This window comes from Malus sylvestris, chromosome 11, assembly GCF_916048215.2.
Source record: "Malus sylvestris chromosome 11, drMalSylv7.2, whole genome shotgun sequence".
NCBI lineage: Eukaryota > Viridiplantae > Streptophyta > Magnoliopsida > Rosales > Rosaceae > Malus > Malus sylvestris.
The window spans coordinates 17,230,634-17,254,394 of record NC_062270.1 but is presented as its reverse complement, the minus strand read 5'-3'; the positions used below and the strand labels follow the sequence as shown (position 1 = coordinate 17,254,394).

The following is a 23,761-nucleotide window of genomic DNA, read 5'->3' as shown; positions in this document are numbered from 1 at the left end:
TAACAAAACTAATTTACTATCCCAAATAGAAATTATAATCAATGCAAATATTAATACCCATCCACATAACATATATTTATTCATTAAATTAAATTAAATATAAAGTCCACAAAATCTTATTTTAAAAAAAATAAAAAACAACTCTCATCAACTTCAATCCTCCCTCGCCCGCAACACATCAAACTTCCACTGCCAGAAACTTTGCTTGAAAAGCCCATCCACATAAATCCGTTGCTTCTCATCAGTTTCATCAACATCCCAATGAACCTACATAAATGCCAATAACAATAAATTAGTAATTTAAAAAATATTACATTTTAACAAAAATAATTGTTCATTATTTACCTCAAACTTGCCGATAACTCTCCCAACATGGACTTCTTCAACTCCTTAGGAACCCTTTTCCAAGACTCAAACTTGGCAGAACAATCCCTCCGCACCAAATTCCCAATGTCATACTTAAATTCGACGTATGCCTCAGCAAAATTTTTACCTTCAAAGTATGGCACTTGCTTCTGTCTATACCTTTCTAATCGCACAACATCTTTCGTTTCGCCAGTACCTTCTCTAGAATTGGCCATTCTTTTTGAAACAAAAAAATTTTGAAAACTAAGCCTCTGAAATTGTGATTATATAGCACTAAGACACCTTTGTGCGACAAAATATTCGTCGTGCAAACTTCTAAGTCTGTCGAGCAAAATGGGTCATAAATACACAATAAATTGGAAGGTTTGAACGCAGTCTGATGGTGCTTTGCATGACAAACACATTGATTCGTCGCGCAAAAATATCTTATGTGATGAAGTATCGTCGCTCAATATATTGTGCGACGAAGGTGTCGTTGCACAATATATTGCGCGACAAATAAAATAACTGTAATTACAAAATTTACAAAAACATAGAATAATTAAAAATAAATATTCATAAGCGATTCAATACCTCAAATATTTATTCTAAAATTAATTAATACTTTAAATATTTATTCTATAAATAATTAATACCAAAAATATTATTCTATAAATAGTTAATACCTTAAATATTTATTCTACAAATAATTAATGGCTTAATCCATACAATTATTTTCAGCATAAGTACGATATTCATTAAAGATTAAAAACACATATAAACCCAGGATAGATAGGGTGCTTACATTAGGTCTCAATAAAAAAACCCAACAGGAATTGAAACCTAATTAAGTCCAAATACATAAATTATATATAAAAAAAAACCTGAAATTTAAATATTGTCATACAAAACATAAATTTTAAACTACTATTTGGATGATCCTGCTCCATTCTGCAACACTTCATAATGCCACCGATTGTAACCTCCCTCCAACGCATCATCCACCAACTTCATCAATTGTTCTTTCGATTCATCATCAAAAACATAGTTACCGTGTTACAAATATATGCACATAATTAATTCCAAAATATAACTAAAATTTTCACAAACTTCATTATTGATCCATCAATAATATACTTACTAATAGTTCATCCATCACAGCCTTCTTCAAATTCCCGGGCACATCTTTCCAATAACGCCACTCAGCAGTGGGGCAATTATTTCCCATAGCTACAACAATCACATGAGCAAACTCAAAATGCTCTCTGAAATCATGCAGGTTGGTGTCTCGCACACTCTTATCATTGTTTTTATCCGTCATCTCAGCACGAACAAAATTGTAAAGAATAAGGATAATATAATTGTGAAGAATAAGGACAGCAGAAGCGCCTATTTATAGCAAAGTTAGGATTTTTGCGCGACGAATGCTTTGTCGCACAAACATCTGTATTAAATGTCCTCGAATTCACTTGCATTAAATGGTCAAAGCTGACCGGAACTTGAGGGATGAAAAATTGGTCTCGCAAAAAGTCCTTTCGTCGCGCAAGTTTTTCGTGCCAAATAAAATTACCCCGCATTTTCTTGCTGACTTTACGCGACGACAACTATTATTCGTCGCGTGAAAGTTTTTTTTTTTTTTTTCAATATGTTTTCTATTTTGCGTGACGAATATGTTGTTCTGTCGCGCAAGTGCGTTTTGTGCAACGAATTTTTTTTCGTCGCCTAAAATGTCGTCGCGCAAGCTATTTTTTGTACTAGTGTACGTCCTTTGGTGGTTGATTGCTGATGCGGATATACCAACTCTCTACTTAGCTCGGTTGGGCGAATACTTTGAATGTAGTAGTTGTGTAATGGATTATGCTCCTAACTTTTGAAACTAAAGACTTTGGCCGAGGAAAGAACACTCTCGACCTTGGGTTCTATAACCTAAAGACAAGGTTCTGCCTTATGCTACCAAATTCAATATTCTGCACCAGGTTTAGTCGTTTCAATTATATTTGTAGAAATATAAGCATGCTGAATTAGTCAAACTATAGGGACAAATATATAAAAAGATGGGTATCTTAATGTTGAAAAGTAGTTCGTTTGTCGATATGCCAAACTCTGAATGTAACTTGTGAATATATGATAATAGAACATGCCACTTCCCCTGAAAAGCTGATGAAGTAGCATCGCTTAAGGAAAGACTCAAAGACTCCTCACCGGCAGAGACTTGAGACAAATAACAAGTCGAAAAAGACAAACTTGTTATTTAACCAAAATATCAAGATTCCTAGTCCTAGCTAATTCTACGACTTCATTGTTGTTTAACCAAACTGTCACCTTTTCCCGTTGACTTTGGAAAATTCTATTTAATGAAATTGTCATCGTCCGTCGGCTGCCAACTCCAAACTTGTTTAACCAAACTGAATTTTAGCCGACTTGTTAGTGAAGCAATAACTATTTTTCTTAGGGGTGTGAGAGGGTTTTGCGTAGAATCTTGATTGTGTGTTGAGTTGAAAGTCCTTCCCCAGTTGACAACGCCTTTTATTTATATGGGAATAAACGCCTTGATATTCAAGTCGTACTACCGAAGAGTCTGGTCTTTGGAATATTATCTTGATAATCTTTAGATTATCCTCAACTATTTGGTGCAATATCTCTCAAGTGATGCTTCATGTGCAACCATGCAACTTTCATACCCACATTCTTCTCCAAGTACATGCACGCCTTGTGAAGAAAAAAAAAAAATACCCTTATCTGTAGCTTACCTAGATATCTACTATATCACACTAACATCCCACATAAACTCAACTGTATCAAAATGGAATTGTTCAGATAAGCCCTTCATAAAATCTCAAAATAATATGACGATATAAAAATCAATGATAATGTCTTGAAATATTGCCACTTAGTACTATAGTCTAGTGATATTCTACCATTCAATGGCCTCATCCAACAGCCAAAAACATATAGCCGAGAGCATGCAAAATTGGGGACCGCCGAGGCTCAATTTGGCCTAAAATGTGAATTCAGTTCAAAACATTGCTCTCCAGTTTCTGCATGCCGAATAGTTAAGGAACCTTATCTTTCGGCCTTAAAAAACCCTTTTTCTTTTTCCTCGGCTGCAAACTTCTGCTCTAAACCATTCTCTCTCTTGCATTTGTTTTTTAAAACAGTTGCTTGTTGCCTCCCTTGTCTACTTAAGCATTGGCCTCAACAGCTGAATGGTTAAGAAAAAAAAAGTTTTTACAAACAACAATAAAAGTGGCATAACCATGATGAGGATGAGTCTAATGATACTTTATTTCGAGCAAAGATCTTTCGATACTGAATGGAGATCTTTTTATAACATTGTATTCAATATGATTTTGATCCAAGCCAAGCAAAGGACCATCTCCAAAAATTCTTGACTTGGTCAAATATTTTTGATTCTCGGCCACTTAATGCATTTAGCTATTATACGCTCCGAGTATAATTCCTTGATTCATAATGACTTCGAATAACTTAGTCGAACAGGATTGCTCCATACCGACGGTATCTCCAATAACCATATCAATTGACATGGTTTCTTTATCTGAGGTCGTTTCTTTAATTACCATGTCAATAAAATGGTTTCTTCATCTGAAGCTATGTTTGGCCTTGTTCATGACTTGAACATTCCTTTGACAAATCATCTTTTGAACTAATTTCTACACTTGCTCCGAAACTTGAACTTTTTCTTTTGAGCTGATCAAATTTTCTATCTTAGCCGAATAATTAGGTGGCCTAACTTCTTCTTTGGTTGTATGGACACTATTCTTAGGTCGACGCTTGATCAAGGCTGAAGTGAGAATTCAGTCCTCGACCTTTTGATCTAACCTTACTTTAAATGGGATTGACTTGTGTCCAAGAACGAAAGGAAAATGTTTGTCATCCAGACAGGCACTAAGACAAGCCCTATCTTCTTTTACCCATTGTTTTTGTAAAGTGATGTGAGCTATCACCTTTAACATTTGGGTGAAGGATTCTCTCATTTCTTCATATGCATCAAGAATTTTATCCACTTCCTTTGCCATTTTTGCCTCCTCGCTCTTTTTGAATGTGTTTCTCCAGTTGAGCTTGGATCTCATCCAATCAGTTGAATTGAGACGAATTAGGATATTGAAACATCATTTGAACTTCGCAATTTTAGCACTTTGGTCCCATTAGGCACACCAAAATGTTGACCCTAAAAGTTATAAAGCCTATGTGGCATTCATGCAGAGTAATTAAGGAGTCTGCTACGTTCTTCAATGGTTAATTTCTGATGCGGGCGTGCTAACATGTCACCGAGCTTAGTCAGGTGAATACTTTGGATGTGATAGTGGTTTAATGGAATATGTGAAGTCAAGACTTTTAGGTTTGGCTTTCCTTGTCAAATTTTGTAATTGAACCTCACACATGCTCAATCTAGCTTTAGAATATGCTCTAATTATGGGTTGTTGCTGCTAGAGTAAATGTTCAAGATGTGGCACATGTCACCTCAAATGGTTTGTTCATGCTTGTGCATTTCATATCTATATTTGTGTTGCATTCTGTCTAGTTTGATTATCTAGTTAGTTTTCTGAACTGACTTCCAGTTATCTTGGCACACAAATTAAGATAGCTCACATGGGCTGGCTGACACCTTTATACTAGTGGTTAGTTTCCGTCCATTGATCTGCCTAGATCTCTTTTGCAACTAACAAGTGTTCTTAGGACAAGTTGGTTGATGGAAAATTTGATTTCCTTGGATATATTTGTTCCTTAGGGTTTTAGATTGTGTTTTGGGGTTTTTAGGATTCATTTTAGTGAGAGAGAGAGAGAGAGAGAGTTGCTTTAAAGGCTTTGAGTTTGCCTCTTCTCCATTTATTAAACCCTAATTGCCAAACCTTCTTCATGCATTAAACACCAATCATTAGGAAGTAGGTTGGCATTGTTTTCATGGTTTTGCATTAAGTTTCAAATCCTTATATAGACCTATTTTTAGGATTCACATCAATTTCCTCATTCTAATGTTTGATTGGAGAAACTGACAGGTCATTGAATTCAGATTTTACATAACCATCATTGTCATATCATTTGCATTGGTTGTATTGGTTCTCGGTGCCACAAGGTGATGAACTCAAGAGGAGTTGCCACTTCGTGAAAACCATAGGAGTTCATCTCGTGTAAGGCAAGATTGCACAAAGGTAAAGCTGCTCCATAGATATGGTTCTAGGAATTGAGCTTTGTGTGGATCTTTGTATGAACATTTGTTTACATTAGCGGATTGGACTCAAGGGTGAGTCCTTGTTTTTTTTTTAACCTAGAGGTGGGCTTTTCCAACCAAAAACTTCTTGTGTTGATTATTGTCATTCTTGCTCACATATCTTGTTAAAATTTGCATGTTAAACATTGACTCTAGGGTTTGCAAATATATATGTGTTGTTAACTAAGTTTAATAAAGTTTAAAAGTACACTAAACTAAACCCTTGTTAACTAGAGTTAAGTTAGTAAACCCGGTATAGTTGTTTATTCTCGGGTTTGGTAAACTAATAAATCTGATCTTAGTTGACCGGTGAAGCTGGCTAGTCAGTTAAGCATATATCAAATTTTAAATTGTAGGATATTCTGCCTGATACCAATTTCAATTGGTATCAGAGAAGCTTTTCTCTAGATATATTTAAAGTGATCTCTGGGAGTGACTGGTATTGGGCGGAATCTCGCCATTGATCGTGAATGTGTTGTTGCCTTTTACAATTCTCCTCCATACTTTGATGGAAGTAATTATACTACATGGAGTGAAAAGTTTCAAATCTTTTTGGAAGCTCAAGACTTAGTTGACGTTGACTATCTTACCCTGGAATGGAGGACACCATCAAGAAATGTTAATGGTGAATGGACTCAAGGAGAAATTTCTTCTGCCATGGCAAATAGGAAAACAAGAAATGCCATTGTTTCTACCATTTCATCTAATCAGTTTGCACATGTTCGTTATTGTACAACTACCAAACAAGCTTGAGACAAGCTCAGAATACTTCATGAAGGTGACAAATAAGTAAGAGATCTAAAGCTCTAGATGTCTCTTTCAAAATTTGAGGATTTGAGAATGCTCGAGTCAGAGACTTTCTCGGTCTTCTATGAGAAAATTAAAATGTTAACAAATGAAGCCTTGGGGTTAGGGAAGCCTATGATGAAACAACAGTTGTTCAAAAGATCTTGAGATGCTTGCCCAAGAGATTTCAAGCAAAAAAGGCTGCCATTCAAGAGTTTCAGGACTTAAATGAGATTAAGCTTGGAAAATTTGTTGGGAAACTCATCACCTACGAGATGGAGCTTGACATGGATGAAAGTGACTCAAAGAAGAGAAAAAAAATGGCCCTTTAAGGTATTGAGAATTGTGAGGTTGTTGGTGATTTGTGTAGACATACCTTAGAAGATGATCTTGCCTTATTTGTCAAACAATTCAGAAGAATTTTTAAAAACAAAGGAAAGGAGAAACATTCAGTTGGAATGAAACACAAAGGGTTCACTAGAAAAGGTGACAAAGGTTTGTCAAAGGTACATGGTCTCTGCTTTGCATGTGGGTGGCACCATGCTGCTAAATGTGCTAACACCAAATTTCTTGGACAAAAGCGTGAAAAAGCCAAGACAGCTACCTGGAGTGATAATGATGATCAAGAGTCTGTCTTGTCTGACAAGTCATCAGATGATGAAGGAAACATTGTTGCTTTTGTTGCTCCAATACAGGAAGTGTCTCACAGTGATGATGATACTATACTAAATGACAGTGAGAAGATGACTTATGCTGAATTATTCATTAAGTATGATACTCTTTTTGATGAAACTTGTACTACAAAAGTGGAGAAGATAGAGCTAACTAAGAAGATTTTTGAGTTGCAAAAGGAAAACAAGTTTATTCGTCTAGTCAGATTTGAACTGGATGAAAAGATTGGTTCTCTTGGGACTCTTGTTGAGGAGCTAAATAGGAAGGAGTCTAATCTTAATGAGAAAGATGAGAAAGATGATGTTATTGCTAGTCTTGAAGCTTAGGTTCAAAGCTTGGTGGTATCTCATGAAAACTTGATGAATCAAATTCATGTGTTAAGGGCAAATAATGTGTTGTATCATGAGGCTAACTAGAAACAACTAATTGAATTAAACGAGGCAAATGATAAAGTTATTCGTCTTACCATTGAAGCTGAAAAAATTGACAAGATGTGGAGTGTTGGGAAACCACATGGTGACAAATATGGTATTGGATATGTAGAAGGTGCCTCAAGCTCAGTGACCACAAAATTGTAATTTGTGAAAGAATCTATTCCTGTAATATCTAAAGTCAATTCAAGTTTGAAAACTAGATTTACTCCCATATGTCATCACTATGATGAATTGGGCCACATTCGACCAAAGTGCAAGAAACTCTTCTCTGTGAAGAATGATACATTGAAGAATCAAGTGGACCTTAAGAAACTCTTCTCTATAAAGTCAACAAAATCGCACAACTTGTGTAGTCATCTAATTTGGAGAGTGTTAAGCCTCAATCTAAATGGACTCAGAAAGTCTCCAATCAATGTTTGGTTGTTCTCAATGCACTATCTACCACGAAGCCAAATGTGTGGTATTTCGACAATGGGTGTTCTCGTCACATGTCTGGGGACAAGGATGCTTTCCTATCTTTTTCACCTTTCAATGGTGGTTGTGTTGTTTTTGGTAGTGGAGATAAGTCCCAAATCTCGGCAAATGGGGTTGTAAATATTCCTGGTCTACCTCTACTTAAGAACATTAGTTATGTGGAAGGTTTGAAGTTAAGTCTCATTAGCATTAGCCAACTATGTGATGAAGTGGCAAATAAAGTTTGCTTCTCCAAGAAAGGTTGTTGAATTGTGGATGAACATGTAAAAAAATATTATGGTTCTTCCAAGATTTGGTGGCAATTGTTACATTCTTGATGCTTCAAAGGTTGGTGATTCCTCAAAGTGCAACAAAGCAATTGATTATGCTAGTGTGTTGTGGCGCAGAAGACTTGGCCATATAAATTTCAAAGATCTTTATAAGCTGTCTATTAGAGAAGCTGTAAGGGGTTTATCTCATCCTTTAGTCTTTGATTCCTATGTTTATGGACATTGTCAATTGGGAAAGCAGACCAAAGTAGCTCACAAAAGGTTGAAGGATGTTGCAACCTCCAAGACTCTACAACTGGTGCATATGGACCTTGTTGGCCCAATCCAGACACTGTCTATTGGAGGAAAGAAGTATATTCTTGTAATGTATACTTAAGTGTGTTTCTTGAGGGAAAAAACATATACTTTTCAATAGTTCCTTATTGTGTATAAAGTAATGAAGAATGAATCTCTGTCCAGTCGTCCATCTCTTGTCAAAATTAGAATTGATCATCGTATTGAATTTGAGAATGTTCAATTTGATGAATTCTATTCTACTCATGGCATCAAACATGATTTTTTTGCTCCTATCACTCCTCAACAAAATAGGGTTGTTGAAAGGAAAAATTTTATTCTGATTGAGATGACTAGGGTGATGTTGAATAATAAGAATCTAACAAAGCACTTTTGGGCTGAAGCTATGAGCACTGTACGCTACATCTCAAATCGTGTGTTTCTTAGGCCAAGAACTGATGTGACTCCCTATGAACTCTGGAGAGGTAAAAAGCCAATAGGGAAGTACTTTAGAGTTTTTGGTAGTGTTTGCTATATTCTGAGAGATCGGGAACACCTAGCTAAGTTTGACACAAAGAGTGATGAAGGAATAATTTTGGGATACTCTAACACAAGCACATCCTATAAAGTTTACAATCTTCGAACAAATACCGTCATGGAATCCATAAATGTCAAAATTAATGACTCCATCGTTCCTCCTATTATGGATGTTGACAATGTTAATTTGTTTCCTCCTCCCTTTAACGATAAAGCTGATGTTTTTGTTGTGTCAAAAAAGTTATCAGAAAGCGACATAAAGTGCGTATCTAGTTCTGAGCAAGATTCCCATACCACGTTCAAGGACAAGCCAAAGTGGCCCAGAAGTCATCGAGATGATGAAATAGTGGGTCCTGTTGATAAAGGTGTTAGAACTCCAAGGCAAATTGCTGATGAAGTTGCTAATGTGTGCTATGTGTCCCAAATTGAGCCCAAAAATATTAAAGATGCCTTAACTGATGAGGAATGGATTTTAGCCATGCAGGAAAAGTTGAATCAGTTTGAAAGAAATGAAGTCAGGTCATTTGTTGATCGTCCATCAGATACTAATGTTATTGGCACCAAATGGATTTACAAAATAAGTTTGATGAGTCAGGAAATGTGATAAAAAATAAGGCCAGACTAGTTGCTCAAGGATACTCTCAACTTGAAGGTGTTGCTTTTGATGAAACCTTCGCTCCCATCGCTCGTCTTCAATATGTCAGACTTCTTTGTGCTATTACATGCCATTTAAAGTTCAAGTTATTTCAAATGGATGTCAAAACCGCATTCCTTAATGGATATCTTAATGAATAGGTCTATGCGAAACAACCAAAGGGCTTTGAAGATCCTTACAGGGCATATGGGGTGTATAAACCGAGGAAATCCCTTTATGGTCTTAAACAAGCCCCACGTGTATGGTATGGCATATTATCTTCTCATCTTCTTGCTCATGGTTACAAACGTGGCTCAGTTGACAATACACTTTTTGTGAAGAAGGTGAAATCTCATGTTGTGATTGCTCAAGTATATGTGGATGATATTGTTTTAAGATCCACTTTTGATTTTCTTGTGAAGCAATTCATTGATATGATGACCAGTGAGTTTGAAATAAGCCTTGTTGGTAAACTAAACTACTTCTTGGACTTCAAGCCAAACAAGAAAAAGATGGCATTTTCATCTCTCAAGCCAAGTATGCCAAGAATCTAGTGAAAAAATTTGGTCTTTAAGGATCAAAGATTGCAAGATCACCAATAAGTATGTGTGCCAAAATTCACAAAGACCCCAGTGGTAAGGATGTTTACCAAACTTTGTATAAAAAAATGATTGGGAGCCTACTCTATTTGACTGCAACTACATTGGATATTGCCTTTGCAATTGGGGTGTGTGCTTGATTTCAAAGTTGTCCTAAGGCATCTCACATATTGGCAGTAAAGCGGATTATCAAATATATGGGCGGAACTACTAGTTTTGGGCTACAATATACACATGACACCAACACCAACTTGGTTGGATATAGTGATGCCGGTTGGGTTTGGTGCATTGATGATTGAAAGAGTATCTTTGGGGGAGTTTTCTATGTTGGGAACAATTTGGTTGCTTGGCATAGCAAGAAGAATGGTGTCTTGTTGTCAACTGCCGAGGCAGAATATGTGGCTGTCGGGAGTTGTTGTACTCAATTAATGTGGATGAAGCAAATGCTCAATGACCGTGATATCTCTAAATCCACCTTTCTTGTTTATTGTGATAACATGAGTGATATTGATATCTCTAAGAATCATGTTCAACATTCTAGAACAAAACATATAGATATAAGACATCGTTTCATTAGAGATCTTTTGGAAGGTAAAATCCTTACATTAACCTTTGTGCAAACTGAAAGACAACTAGTTGACATCTTCACTAAAGCCCTAGATAATCGAAGGTTTGAAGATCTTCGACGGTCTGTTGGTCTTTGTGACATGAATTGAATAGGTTGTATAGCCTTGCTTCCAAGAGTTGAATATTTTGTCTAGTCTCTGTGCCCATTTTTGTGTAGACAGTTATCTCATTAGATAATTTTGTTTTTACTCTCTATATACATCTCTTAACTGTCATACATTATGAGTAATATGTGGATTAGCCTTGGATAGTTATTCATTGTGATGTCAGAGGTTCTCTATATTCTCTTAGATGGCCTCTGCAAAATCATTTTTCTACTCATCCAAAACTTGAAGTGATTTTGAATTTAATGTTACTTTGGTTCTAATTGAGTGGTAGTGACTTTACTTACTTTATAATCTGAACCAAGTGTCAATTCTCATATTCTTTTTGTCCTCTCCCCAAATTAAAACAAATTCAATTAGGTGAGTGTTGTAAGCAAAAGAGGTGTCTTCAAAAGAAATAGTATATCATCAAAAATGGAAAAATCCCTTTATTTTGGCCTTCCATGCAATGTCATGTGCAGTGCTTCTAGATCCCCTTTGCAGGTCATATTTCAAAAAGTCTGAGAAATCAAATGATGATTCATTAAAATTTTACCTCATTCCAATGACCTTGGCATTTCTCAAATTGGTGCCTCACTCAAAGTTCTTCACTAAAGTTAACTTCTCTTCCAAGGCTTGTGCCTTGTCTTTTTTGAGTCTTGTCCAATGTTCATATTATGTAAGAAGTGTTGTCTCTTAAAGTCAATGGATTATTAAAAATCTTGTTATCTTTGAAATTGCTTTTAAGATTAAGTGCTTGGTTCTATGATTTTAAGATGGCTATCACCAATCCTATTTCCTTACCTTGACACATCACAGTTGCATCATGAGCAATTTGTGTATTACTGTCTTTGTATGCCTTTGAAGAGTTGCCTTTTGAGAATTTCATTGCATATTGTTTTGTCAAATACTTGTCTTATCAATATCTCTTGGAAGCATTGATATTCAAACTGTTTTGTCATTGTTCTCTTCGTGGCTTATAATTTAGCTCTCTTTTACTGGTGCAAGGATTTCAACTATCAACTTGATCTCTATCATTTTAACATGTTGTCTTCTTTTGTTTAGGGACCATTGTGTCTTGTTTTTTGTTCAAATCTGCCTTCTCATGGACATCACTCTTTTCTACTGCGTCACTGTTCCTTGGCACAAAAAGTGCAAACTTTTTAGGGTTTGTTTGTTGTGCTTTGTTTCAAGTCATGTCTATGATTATGGGGGAGTTTGTTTTTATCAAGAGCATCAATTATGGGGGAGCCCTTTTATATTGCATGAATCCTTTTTGGGGGAGTTGGTTCATTTACATGCACTTACTTGCTGCTGCTTCATTTTACTTGAGCATGCTTATATGATTTATTACTTGTTTTGATCCGTTGTGCTTATATTCTCTTGCCATGACAAAATGAGGGAGTAAAATTTGTATTTCTTACCTTTGCAAGTCTTTTACCTATGATAAATTTCACTTGTTCTTGTCATGAGTTTTTTGTTTTTGTAGGAGTTGTTACTTGGTTTTTTTTTTTTTTTTTTTTTTTTTTTTTGTCCTATTGATTGATGTTCTCTTGAATGTGGTTTTAAGTGAAATTAGTCATAGGCTTGGGGTATTTTGTCAAGGAAAGCCAAATGGGTAGAATGTGAAGTCAAGACTTTTAGGTTTGGCTTTCCTTGTCAAATTTTGTAATAGAACATCACATATTCTCAATCTAGCTTTAGGATATACTCTGATTATGGGTTGTTGATGCTGGAGTAAATGTTCAAGATGTGGAACATGTCACATCAAAAGGTTTGTTCATGCATATGCATTTCATATCAATATTTGTGTTGCATTCTATCCAGCTTGATTGTCTAATCAGTTTTGCGTGTTGACTTCCAGCTATCTTGGCATATTGACACCTTTATACTAGTGGTCTGTTTTTGGCCATTGATTTACCTAGATCTCTTTTGCAGCTGACAAGTGTCCTTGGGACAAGTTGATTGATGGAAAATCTGATTTCCTTGGGTATATTTGTTCCTTAGGGTTTTAGATTGTGTTTTGGGGGTCTTAGAATTCATTTTAGTGAGAAAGAGTTACCTTAAAGGCTTTGAGCTGGCCTCTTCTCCATTTATAAAACCCTAACTGCAAAACCTTCTTCATGCATTAAACACCAATCATTAGGAAGTAGGTTTGCATTGTTTTCATGGTTTTGCATTAAGTTTCAAATCCTTATATGGACCTATTTTTAGGATTCAAATGAATTTCCTTCTTCAAATGTTTGACTGGAGAAACTAACTGGCCATTGAATCCAGATTTTACATAACCATCATTGTCATATTAGTTGCATTGGTTGTGTTGGTTCTCGGTGCCACAAGGTGATGAGCTCAGGAGAAGCTGCCACTTCGTGAAGACCGTAGGAGTCCATCTCTTGTAAGGCAAGGTTGAACAAAGATAAAGCTACTCCATAGATTGGGTTCTAGGAAGTAAGCTTTGTGTGGATCTTTGTATTAACATTTGTTTACACTAGTGGATTGGACTCAATGGTGAGTCCCTGGTTTTTTAACTTAGAGGTGGATTTTTTCGGCCAAAAACTTCATGTGTTGATTATTGTCATTCTTACTCACATATCTTGTTAATTTGCATGTTACACATTGACTCTAGGGTTTTCAAATAGATATGTGTTGTCAACTAAGTTTAATAAAGTTTAAAAGTACACTGAACTAAACCCTTGTTAACTAGAGTTAAGTTAGTAAACCAGGTGTAGTTATATATTCTTTGTTTTAGTAAACTAACAAATTTGATCTTAGTTGACCGATGAAGCTGACTAGTCAGTCAAGCACATATCGAATTTTAAATTGCAGGATATTCTTGTTGGTACTAATTTAAGAATACGCCCCTAACTTCTAAAACGAGTGACTTCAGCCGAGAAAGAAACACTCTCGGACTTGAGTTCTATAACCTGAAGACAAGTTTATGCCTTTTGCTATGAAATTCAATCTTTTATACCATATTCAGGCGGTTCAACTATAGTTGTAAAAATATAAGTACACTTAATCAGTATCAAACTATAGGCATAAAAATACTCAAAGTAGATGAGTGTCTTAATGGTAATAGTGGTTTGACGGTTGGTATGCCTAACTCTAAAGTCATTTGGAAATATTCAATCATAGAACACTCCACTTCGCCAAAAAAGCTAATGAAGTGACCTCGCTCGGTGAAAGAATCAAAGACTTCTTGACGGTAGAGACTTGGGATAAAACCAGTCGAAAAAAAAAGAACTTGTTGTTTAACCAAACTGTCAAGACTCTTAATTAGGCTGAGTTGATTCTACTACTCTAATGTTATTTGACCAAACTATCACTATCACTGGCTGCTTCTTGAAAATTTTGTTTAACCGAACTATAATCGTCTGTCGGCTGCTAACTCTAAACCTGTTTAACCAAATTGAATTTGTGTTGACTTGTTTATTGGAGTAGTTAGTATATTTCTTAGTGGTGTGAGCACGTTCCGCGTAGAGCGTTGATTGTATGTTGAGTTGAAGGTCCTTCCCCAGTTGCACAACGCCGTGTATTATAAGAAAAAGTTGCTTGATATTCAAGTCGAATTATTGTAGAGTCTGATCCTTGGAATGTTATCTTGAAATTCTTGAGATTGCATGTCCTCAACCATTTGGTGCTATATCCCTTAAGTAATGCTTTCTGTGCAAGCATGCAATGTTCATACCCACATTCTTGTCCAATTACATGCACGCCTTGCCAAGAAAAAAAAATACCCTTATTTGTAGCTTACCTAGAAATCCACCATATCACTGTAGTATCCCACATAAACTCAACCGTATTAAAAGGGAATGGTTCAGAAAGTCCTTAATAAAATCTCAATATAATTATCATGCTTATAAAAATCAATGATAATATCTTGAAGTCATTAAATTAACTGATTTTTCCACTATCCAATGGAAAAAAAAAATATGGCTGGGCCGGGAGCGTGCTAAATTGGGTCCCAACATTACACTGCTGGCTGAGACTAGGACTCAATTCGGCCGAAAATGTGAATTCAGTCTCAAACACATCCAGAGTAAGATACGCAAGGAAAAGTGTTCGTGTGTGTGCAACACATGATGAGTTTTGTTTGATTAATAGATGTGGTATATCCATTCGAAAAGTGTAGCTTAGGTGGTAAATTGATAAGATTTTAACCAAAAAATGAGTGATATTTCAGTGATTCGAAAATGGTTGATTGTACAATTTGAGTGATATTTGTACATACATCTAATAATCTTGGAGGTGTTTGTTTAATATTTCGTTTTTTTATGATTTGTCTTCCATAAACACAAAAACGAAACTTACCGTTGCCATATCATTCATCTGACAACAGACGTAACCATCAATCAAACAAGATTTAAATTGATGCAATCTTGAACCTGCAACTGTAAATTGCTTCACTGACGCATAGTTTTATTTTTATTTTTTATTATTTACACTAAGGGAAGAGTGGTAGGCTTAGCCTCACAATGTACTAGCAATAATGTGGTTCAAACTCGCCCTTAGCGAGAATCGAACCTAAGACTTCTCACTTACAAGTGAAGAAGAAGCGGCATCAATGACACAGTTTTATACATAGCTACAACACCAACTCAAATAATCATCTAAAAGGTTCAAGGATCATATCCCTACAAGATGGATATCGTCCAAGAGCATGATTGTGTACAAGATGGAACATATAATAATTTATGCCATTAATGTATACATTTAATCTTAACTTTGCCTGTGTAAATTTATCTTACATTGCCGATCCCAAGCCCGGATGAAGGAGGAAGGGGAGGGCATCAGGGTAGTCGACAACCGGCACTCCTATCTTACATCGAATCCTTATGATAATGAATCCTAAACAAAATTGCGCTAAAGCTAGGTCATCCCCAGTAAGTGGCGCACTGTGTGGCCTGAGTACAGTGATAAGTGAGCAAGGGTCGCTGTATCTCCATCGGTGCCCGGATGGAGTGTTAAATGAGCAAGGGGGCCATAGAAACTTCTTTTTGAAAGACTCCACTCAAAGTTGTTTGGAAGCATTTGCTCCTATCAACTTTACACATGTTAGCAAAAGAAGTACTTTGACCTTATTAGACGGGGGAGGGTGAAGAAGTTAGGACATGAGGGTATAGTTCAAGAGAGTAGAATGCATTTAGGAAAGTGGAATATAGGAACCTTAATGGGAAAATCTATGGAAGTAGTGGAATTTATGGTGCGGAGAAGGATAAGTATTATGTGCCTCCAAGAAACCAAGTGGGTTGGTCTTCAGGCAAAGGATCTTGAAAACTCATGTTTTAAACTTGGTATCCAGGCACAAATAGAATGAGAAATGATGTTGGCATCATTGTGGACAAGACCTTAACACAAGATGTTGTAGATGTCAAGAGGGTAGGAGATAGAATTATGGCAATCAAGATTGTAATAGGACAAGAACTCATCAATGTGATTAGTGTGTAAACACCTCAAGTAGGGTTGGATATGAGTTTAAAGGAGAAATTTTGGGAAAACCTTGGAGATTTGGTGCAAGGAATCGCTCAGACGGAGAAGGTATTCATAGGAAGAGATTTAAATGGACATGTGGGTAAGGAGATAGGCAACTATGAAGTTTTTCATGGTAGCCATGGTTTTGGGGAGAGAAACGAGGATGGGGAAGCCATCACGGATTTTGCAATGGCATAAGATCTCTTCTTTAAGAATAACATGTGATCACCTACGAGAGTGGGTAGTCAAAAACACAAATAGATTTTCTTCTAATGAGGAAGAGGGATCGTATAATTTGTAAGGATTGTAAAGTTATACTAGGAGAGAGCTTGGCTAATCAGCATCGTTTGTTGGTGATGGATGTACATATCTAAAGAGAGAGAAAAAAGAAAAAGACCTTGAAGTGCACAAGGACTAGATGGTGGAATCTAAAAGGAGAAAAACATGCCATTTTCAAAGAGAAAGTAATAACCCAAAGTGTTTGGGATAGAGAGGAGGAAGCTAGTCAAATGTGGGATTCCATGGCTAGTAGTATCCGAAAAGTGGCAAAAGGGGTATTAGGAGAGCCCAAGTGCTTTGCTCCACACCAAAAGGAATCTTGGTGGTGGAAGAAGGAGGTACATACAAAGGTTAAGGCTAAGAAGGAATGTTGTAAAGCCTTCTACAAGGATAGGATCGAAGCAAACAGTGAAAGGTATAGAATAGCAAAGAAGGAGAAAAACAAAGTTGTGAGACAAGCTAAGCTAGCGGCTTTTGATAATATATATAAGCGACTAGATACCAAATAAGGAGAGTTGGATATCTATAAACTAGCTAGAGCAAGAGAAAAGAAGACAAATGACCTAAACCAAGTGAGGTGCATCAAGGATGAGAATGGAAAGGTTCTTGCTACAGAGAACACAGTCAAAGATAGATGGAGAGGTTATTTCCATAATCTTTTCAATGAAGGACATGAAAAGAGTACTTCTTTGGGGGAGTTTAGTAACTCAGAAGAGTGTAGAAAGTACTCATTTTATTGCCGAATCAGGAAGAAAGAAGTGGTTGTAGCTTTGAAACAGACGAAGCATAGAAAAACAGTGGCCTAGATGATATGTTGATCGAAGTGTGGAAAGTCTTGGGAGAGATAGGTATAGCATGGCTCACAAACCTTTTCAATAGGATTTTGAAAATGAAGAAGATGCCAAATGAGTGGCGAAAGAGCACTTTGGTGCCTATCTACAAGAATAAAGGCGACGTACAAAATTGCATGAACTATAGGGGTATTAAGTTAATGAGTCATAAAATGAAGCTCTGGGAGAGAGTAATTGAGCATAGACTGAGGCAAGAAACACGGGTCTCAGACAATCAATTCGGGTTCATGCCAGGGCGCTCAACCATGGAGGCAATCTATCTCTTATGAGGATCGATGGAAAGATATAAAGATATGAACAAGGATTTGCACATGGTCTTTATAGATTTGGAAAAAACATATGATAGGGTCCCAAGAGACATTTTTTGGAGGATTTGAGAGTAGAAGAAAGGAGTACGAGTAGCATATATCCAAGATATAAAGGACATGTATGATAGAGTAAGGACTACAGTAAGAAATCATGAAGGACAAACTGAAAGCTTCCCCATAACTGTAACGTTACATCAAGACTCATCTTTAAGCCCTTACCTTTTTGTATTGGTAATGGATGAGTTAACAGGACATATTCAAGATGATATTTTTTGGTGTATGTTTTCTGCAGACGATATAGTATTGATAGATGAAACTCAGGAATGAGTAAATGCGAAGCTTAACCTTTGGACAAAAGTGTTGGCATCTAAGGGTCTTTGCCTAAGTCGGTCAAAGACAAAGTACATGAAATGCAAGTTCAGTGCAAACGGAGGCTCAAATGAGTCAGGGGTGAGGATTGGAGATCATGAAGTACCAAAGAGTGACTGCTTTTGCTACCTAAGATCTATCTTGCAAAAGAACGGAGAGTTGAATGGAGACTTCAACCATAGAATACAAGCTGGATGGATGAAGTGGAAGAGTTCATCTGGCGTGTTGTGTGACCGTCATATGCCACTGAAGCTCAAGGGAAAATTTTATAGGATGACAATAAGGCCGACAATGCTTTATGGCACGAAATGTTGGACGGTGAAGTATCAACACATACATAAAGTGGGTGTAGCGGAGATGAGAATGCTTCGTTGGATATGTGGGCACACGAGAAATAATAAGATCAGGAATTAGGATATCCGAGGTAAAGTAGGAGTAGCTGAAATTGAAGGAAAGATGAGAGAAAATCGGTTACAGTGGTTTGAACATGTGAAACGAAGGCTTATTGACGCTCTGGATAGAAGATGCGATTACGGGACAGAGGTTTATGGCCGAAGGGGTAGAAGAAGACCTAGAAGGACTTTGGAAGAGACTCTAAGAAAAGACTTAGAGTACTTGGATCTAACGGAAGACGTGGCACATAACCGAGCGAAATGGTGTTCTAGGATTCATATAGCCGATCCCACTTAGTGGGAAAATGCTTTGTTGTTGTTGTTGTAATGTATACATTTAAACTTATAGTGAAGAAAATAACAATCTGCTTGAAAATACTGAGAATGCAGTAATATTACTTGTTTAATATTGGTAAATCAACCTTGTTCTGATTGCTTAATACATTGTACCTCCTAGGTTTACATCCCAGAAAGGAAAAAAGAACAAATAAATAAAAACACACACTAAAACACTCGCCACATGCTATAGTGGAGACAAGAAAGAAAATAAATAAAATTAAACCATAATATAGAATTCTACAGGTTAATTATAACGTGCTTCTTCGCACTCAAAATACTTAAGGTATCCCAATGATGGGGATGAAAGGAACATAATAGCTTGAGGGTGCCAACCCCCACCCTGGTGGTAGAGGCACATCAATAGTCTTGGATGAACCAAACTTGTTTATGGCTTTACAGGCTGCATCTTTGATGTTCAAAGGGCATGATGTAGAGAAACCAAGAGGAGTTGAAGTGGTGTAAGTGTTGGAGTCTTGGGTCTTGACAATCTCAGATGCCAAGAATTTCCTGGAGGAATAGAGCTGATCTGGTCCTCCAAGAATCCTGGCGAGGCAGTTCATAGCTTCTGGAGTTTTAGGGTTGTTGTTTGATGGGAGCTTTGCTTCAAAAGAGCCATCCTTTTCTGTTATTGCCATTGCCAACTTCTTCACTTTGTCACACTTCACCAAAACCTTGATTTCTGAAACATATAACACACGAAGTAAAATAAGAATTTGTCAAATTTTAAAACTGGGTAATTTGAAAAATTGGAAGAAATTACCCATTTTTATAAACCCTAAAGCCTTTCAACCCCCCATTCTTTTAAGATCTAGAAATAAAACTACTCAGCCAATTAATACTACTACTAGGTAGTCATTTCCATTTGTTAAGCGAAAAATCTTAAGTTTGACTTCCGTTAATAACGAATTTGGTACAAATTTATTAGGCTGGCCTATTTTGGCTTAACCCAAATCATACTCCCAAGCGTAAATATATTCTTATATAAATAAAATAATATAAAACCACTTCTAAGTGTAAATTTATTTATTTTTAGATCTGGCCATAATTATATCCTTTAGTACATAAATTTGGTTTGACTCTTATAAATGATGAGTTTGACTTTTAATTTATTATGGCTGACCTATTATTGTGTGACCTAATCCAAATTACGTACACTTAGTGTAAAATATGTGACTGTACACAAAAATAAAATAAATAATTAAATAAGGTCCCCTCGAGTACTACTCAATCCTTCTGAAGAAGTATTCGAGCTCTCTCAAGCAATGATTGGACTCCATTAGGTAGTGTTACTCAAACCCCCAGAGTGGTTAAAATTCTATAAGTCTAGAAAAATGTACTAAGAATTCCACATTCGGAACAATTAATAGGGTTTCTTAACTTCAAGTTTAAGTGAGGGCAAAAATGAAAAAAATAAATAAATAAACAAAAAAAACAAATATAGAGAATAACATTAACAAATCGGACCTGAGAAATCATAGTTTTGATGGCAATCAAGGCAAGTGACCTTGCCCTTCAGAACTTGGCATGTGGAGGTCTCGACATTTGCAAGAACCAAAGCAAGGAGAAGTGCTGGGAGAATCCAGGAAAGCGCCATTGAAGTAAACTAATCACTCACTCACTTACAGAAACACTGGCAAACTGAATTAATTTAAAGAAAAGGTAAGCGTATAGAAGCTTATAAATAGATGAGGAGGGGCCATATTAAATAAATGGCCCCAGTGAGTGAGTTTAGTAGTTGGCTCTGTCGTGAAGGGCTTTTAATTTTGCTTGTCCAAAATTTATTGGCATGCCAATTTCTTTTGCATCAGAGTCTTCTGATAAACAGGTGTATTGATTATGACGGTAGAGGCTAGGAATGATATTTTGGAAGGTTAAGTAATGTTGGTATTCAATCCGGACAGAAATTTTGGTGGAGGATGTTGAATATCCCGCTTCGTTTGCCAGAAATTTACAACTTCTAGTTACATGATTTTATTCTTAATTACACCGAATTTTTAAAGGATAAAAAAATCTTACTTTTCCTGAATGAGTAGGTAGTTAAATTGAAGGCAATATTGATGTTGAACCATTGGCCTGTCTCTATAACTTTAACACAGACAACTTGGCACATGTACACATTATTTAATATATATAAATATACAGGCCCGTTATGCAAAGAGATTCTCATTTTTTTGAAAAACATGAGGATTAGATGTGAGACCCACTCCACATCGAATTTCAACGATCCGAACGTTTATTTTGTAAGTCTTAATTCATAGATTGTCCTTGAAAAAAATTCAATTTAATCTGACATCATTTGCCTATTTAATTATCAAGATCAAATTTCATTGTTTCTTATATAACAAAGTATTCGTTCATTTCTTTAAACCTAATTAGATGTCTTAAATATTTCCAATTCGGCTAATATTTTGCAAAGATGATCTATGAGGTACAACTTGAAAAATAGACGATTCGGATCATTAAAGTTCGATGTGGTGTGGATCCCACAACTAATCCCAATTTTTATAAAAAATGAAAATCTCTTCCCTTAAAGGCTTTATATATATATATATATATATATTACAAACAATATTTACCATTCTAAGTTAAGAGGAACGGGGTAAAGGTTTGAATAGACCTAATTCACTGGAACAATTCATCACCAGCATTTTGGTACGAAATACCATGGTACATGTAGATTTTGTCATGCTTCAATTTCTAACCAAAGTTTGCGTCTTCCCTTCAAATATCACCAATATAAGCTCATTTGAGCATAATCTCATTTCATTTGGGGTCAATTATATATAACTTTATTAAAACAATTACAAAGAAACGAAATATAGCCAGATACAGACCCCAAAAGAGGTAGGAATTTTCAGAGCACTCTACTTTTTTCGTCTTCTTCTAAATTCTAGTTAAATTAGAATGATGTTATTTTAGTTTAAGTTTTATTTTTGTGTTTGATAATAATATTTTTGTCCTTTTTTTCTCAACCGAAAAAATTAAAAGTGAAAAAATAAAATAAAATTATCAAATGGACTCTTAATTGTAAGTCAAGCACAAAATAATAGATGGAGAGGAAGATGCAGAGTCTATTTGAACTTGATTTTTTTTCTCATTCGAGAATTAGAGTAATTTCTAAGCATATAATCTTTGTTGCTCACTTATATTAAACCACAAAATTAAACATGGTGAATTATCAATATTATTTTTGTTATTATTATTAGGGAGACTTTGGATGCGGTCCCTAGTTATAAACAATCTTTGACTGAAACTTTGTTGGTTTTCAATTTTTTATTCAAGTCCCTAAAATTAATTGATAATTTATTTCTATGTGCGTTACTATATTTTTTAAATTAAAAATTAAAATTTATAGTTGTTTATAGTAATGAGATTTTAAATAAAAAACATAATTTGTGGGATTAAAAATATTAAAATATAAATATACTATTGTGTGTGTGTGTGTGTGTAAACATGGGTACATTCATAAAAAATAACCAAAAAATGATTGTATCAAAACATGGGTACATTCTTCAAAATGGGTACATTTAGCAAAAATAAAAATGGGTACAAATAAATAAAAAAATATGGGTACAATACAAATAAAACTGTAAAAAATATGGGCACAAAAAGAAATTAATATATGGGTACAAATTAAAATTGAAAGGAAAATTGGTACAAATTAAAAAAGGGTTGCAAATTAAAAATGGGTACAAACTAAAAATAAAAATATATGATAAAAAATTTAGCCATAAATATAAATATACTAATTGTAACATTTTTAATATTAAATGAATATATTTAGAAATAAAAAATATTTTATTATTGAAATAGTTAATGATATTATTAATACAAAGGACCTTGATCAAAAATTGAAAAGTAATAAGGTTTTAATCAATAGAGTAGTAAAAATAAGGATGAAAACCTTATTACTTTTCAATTTTTGATCAAGGTCCTTTGTATTAATAATATCATTAATTATTTCAATAATAAAATATTTTTTATTTCTAAATATATTCATTTAATATTAAAAATGTTACAATTAGTATATTTATATTTATGGCTAAATTTTTTATCATATATTTTTATTTTTAGTTTGTACCCATTTTTAATTTGCAACCCTTTTTTAATTTGTACCAATTTTCCTTTCAATTTTAATTTGTACCCATATATTAATTTCTTTTTGTGCCCATATTTTTTACAGTTTTATTTGTATTGTACCCATATTTTTTTATTTATTTGTACCCATTTTTATTTTTGCTAAATGTACCCATTTTGAAGAATGTACCCATGTTTTGATACAATCATTTTTTGGTTATTTTTTATGAATGTACCCATGTTTACACACACACACACACACACAATAGTATATTTATATTTTAATATTTTTAATCCCACAAATTATGTTTTTTATTTAAAATCTCATTACTATAAACAACTATAAATTTTAATTTTTAATTTAAAAAATATAGTAACGCACATAGAAATAAATTATCAATTAATTTTAGGGACTTGAATAAAAAATTGAAAACCAACAAAGTTTCAGTCAAAGATTGTTTATAACTAGGGACCGCATCCAAAGTCTCCCTTATTATTATTATTATCCACTTGAGTTTACTGATGGAGTAGCTAGAATCTGTTCGTGTGAGTCAACAATTTTTTTTATTTATTGTAATATTCTAATTCTTGTTGCAATTCTAATTAGGTTAGGAATGTGATTGTGTAAATCCTAAGAAATTTATGTTTCCTACTACTATAAATAGGGGCATAATGGGGTGAGATAATATACCTCAGAATTCACCAAATTCT

At 35.0% G+C, this 23,761-nt stretch overlaps 1 protein-coding gene across 1 annotated transcript; it reads right to left on the bottom strand.

Annotated features, from left to right (window-relative positions):
* Positions 1–19,019: 19,019 nt before the first annotated feature.
* Positions 19,020–20,629, bottom strand: LOC126588377 (uncharacterized). The gene is made up of 2 exons (XM_050253463.1): positions 20,438–20,629; positions 19,020–19,652 (listed from the first exon to the last, which is right to left on the bottom strand). The coding sequence occupies exons 1-2, from the start codon at positions 20,565–20,567 to the stop codon at positions 19,252–19,254; spliced, it is 531 nt and encodes a 176-aa protein (XP_050109420.1). The 5' UTR covers positions 20,568–20,629; the 3' UTR covers positions 19,020–19,251.
* Positions 20,630–23,761: the final 3,132 nt, after the last annotated feature.

Bases quoted from the DNA above. Each gene is read 5' to 3' on its own strand.
- LOC126588377 (XM_050253463.1), bottom strand. From the start codon at position 20,567: ATGGCGCTTTCCTGGATTCTCCCAGCACTTCTCCTTGCTTTGGTTCTT. The intron at 19,653-20,437 runs GTCCGATTTGTT...TATATGTTTCAG, and splicing joins TCAAAACTATGATTTCTCAG to AAATCAAGGTTTTGGTGAAG.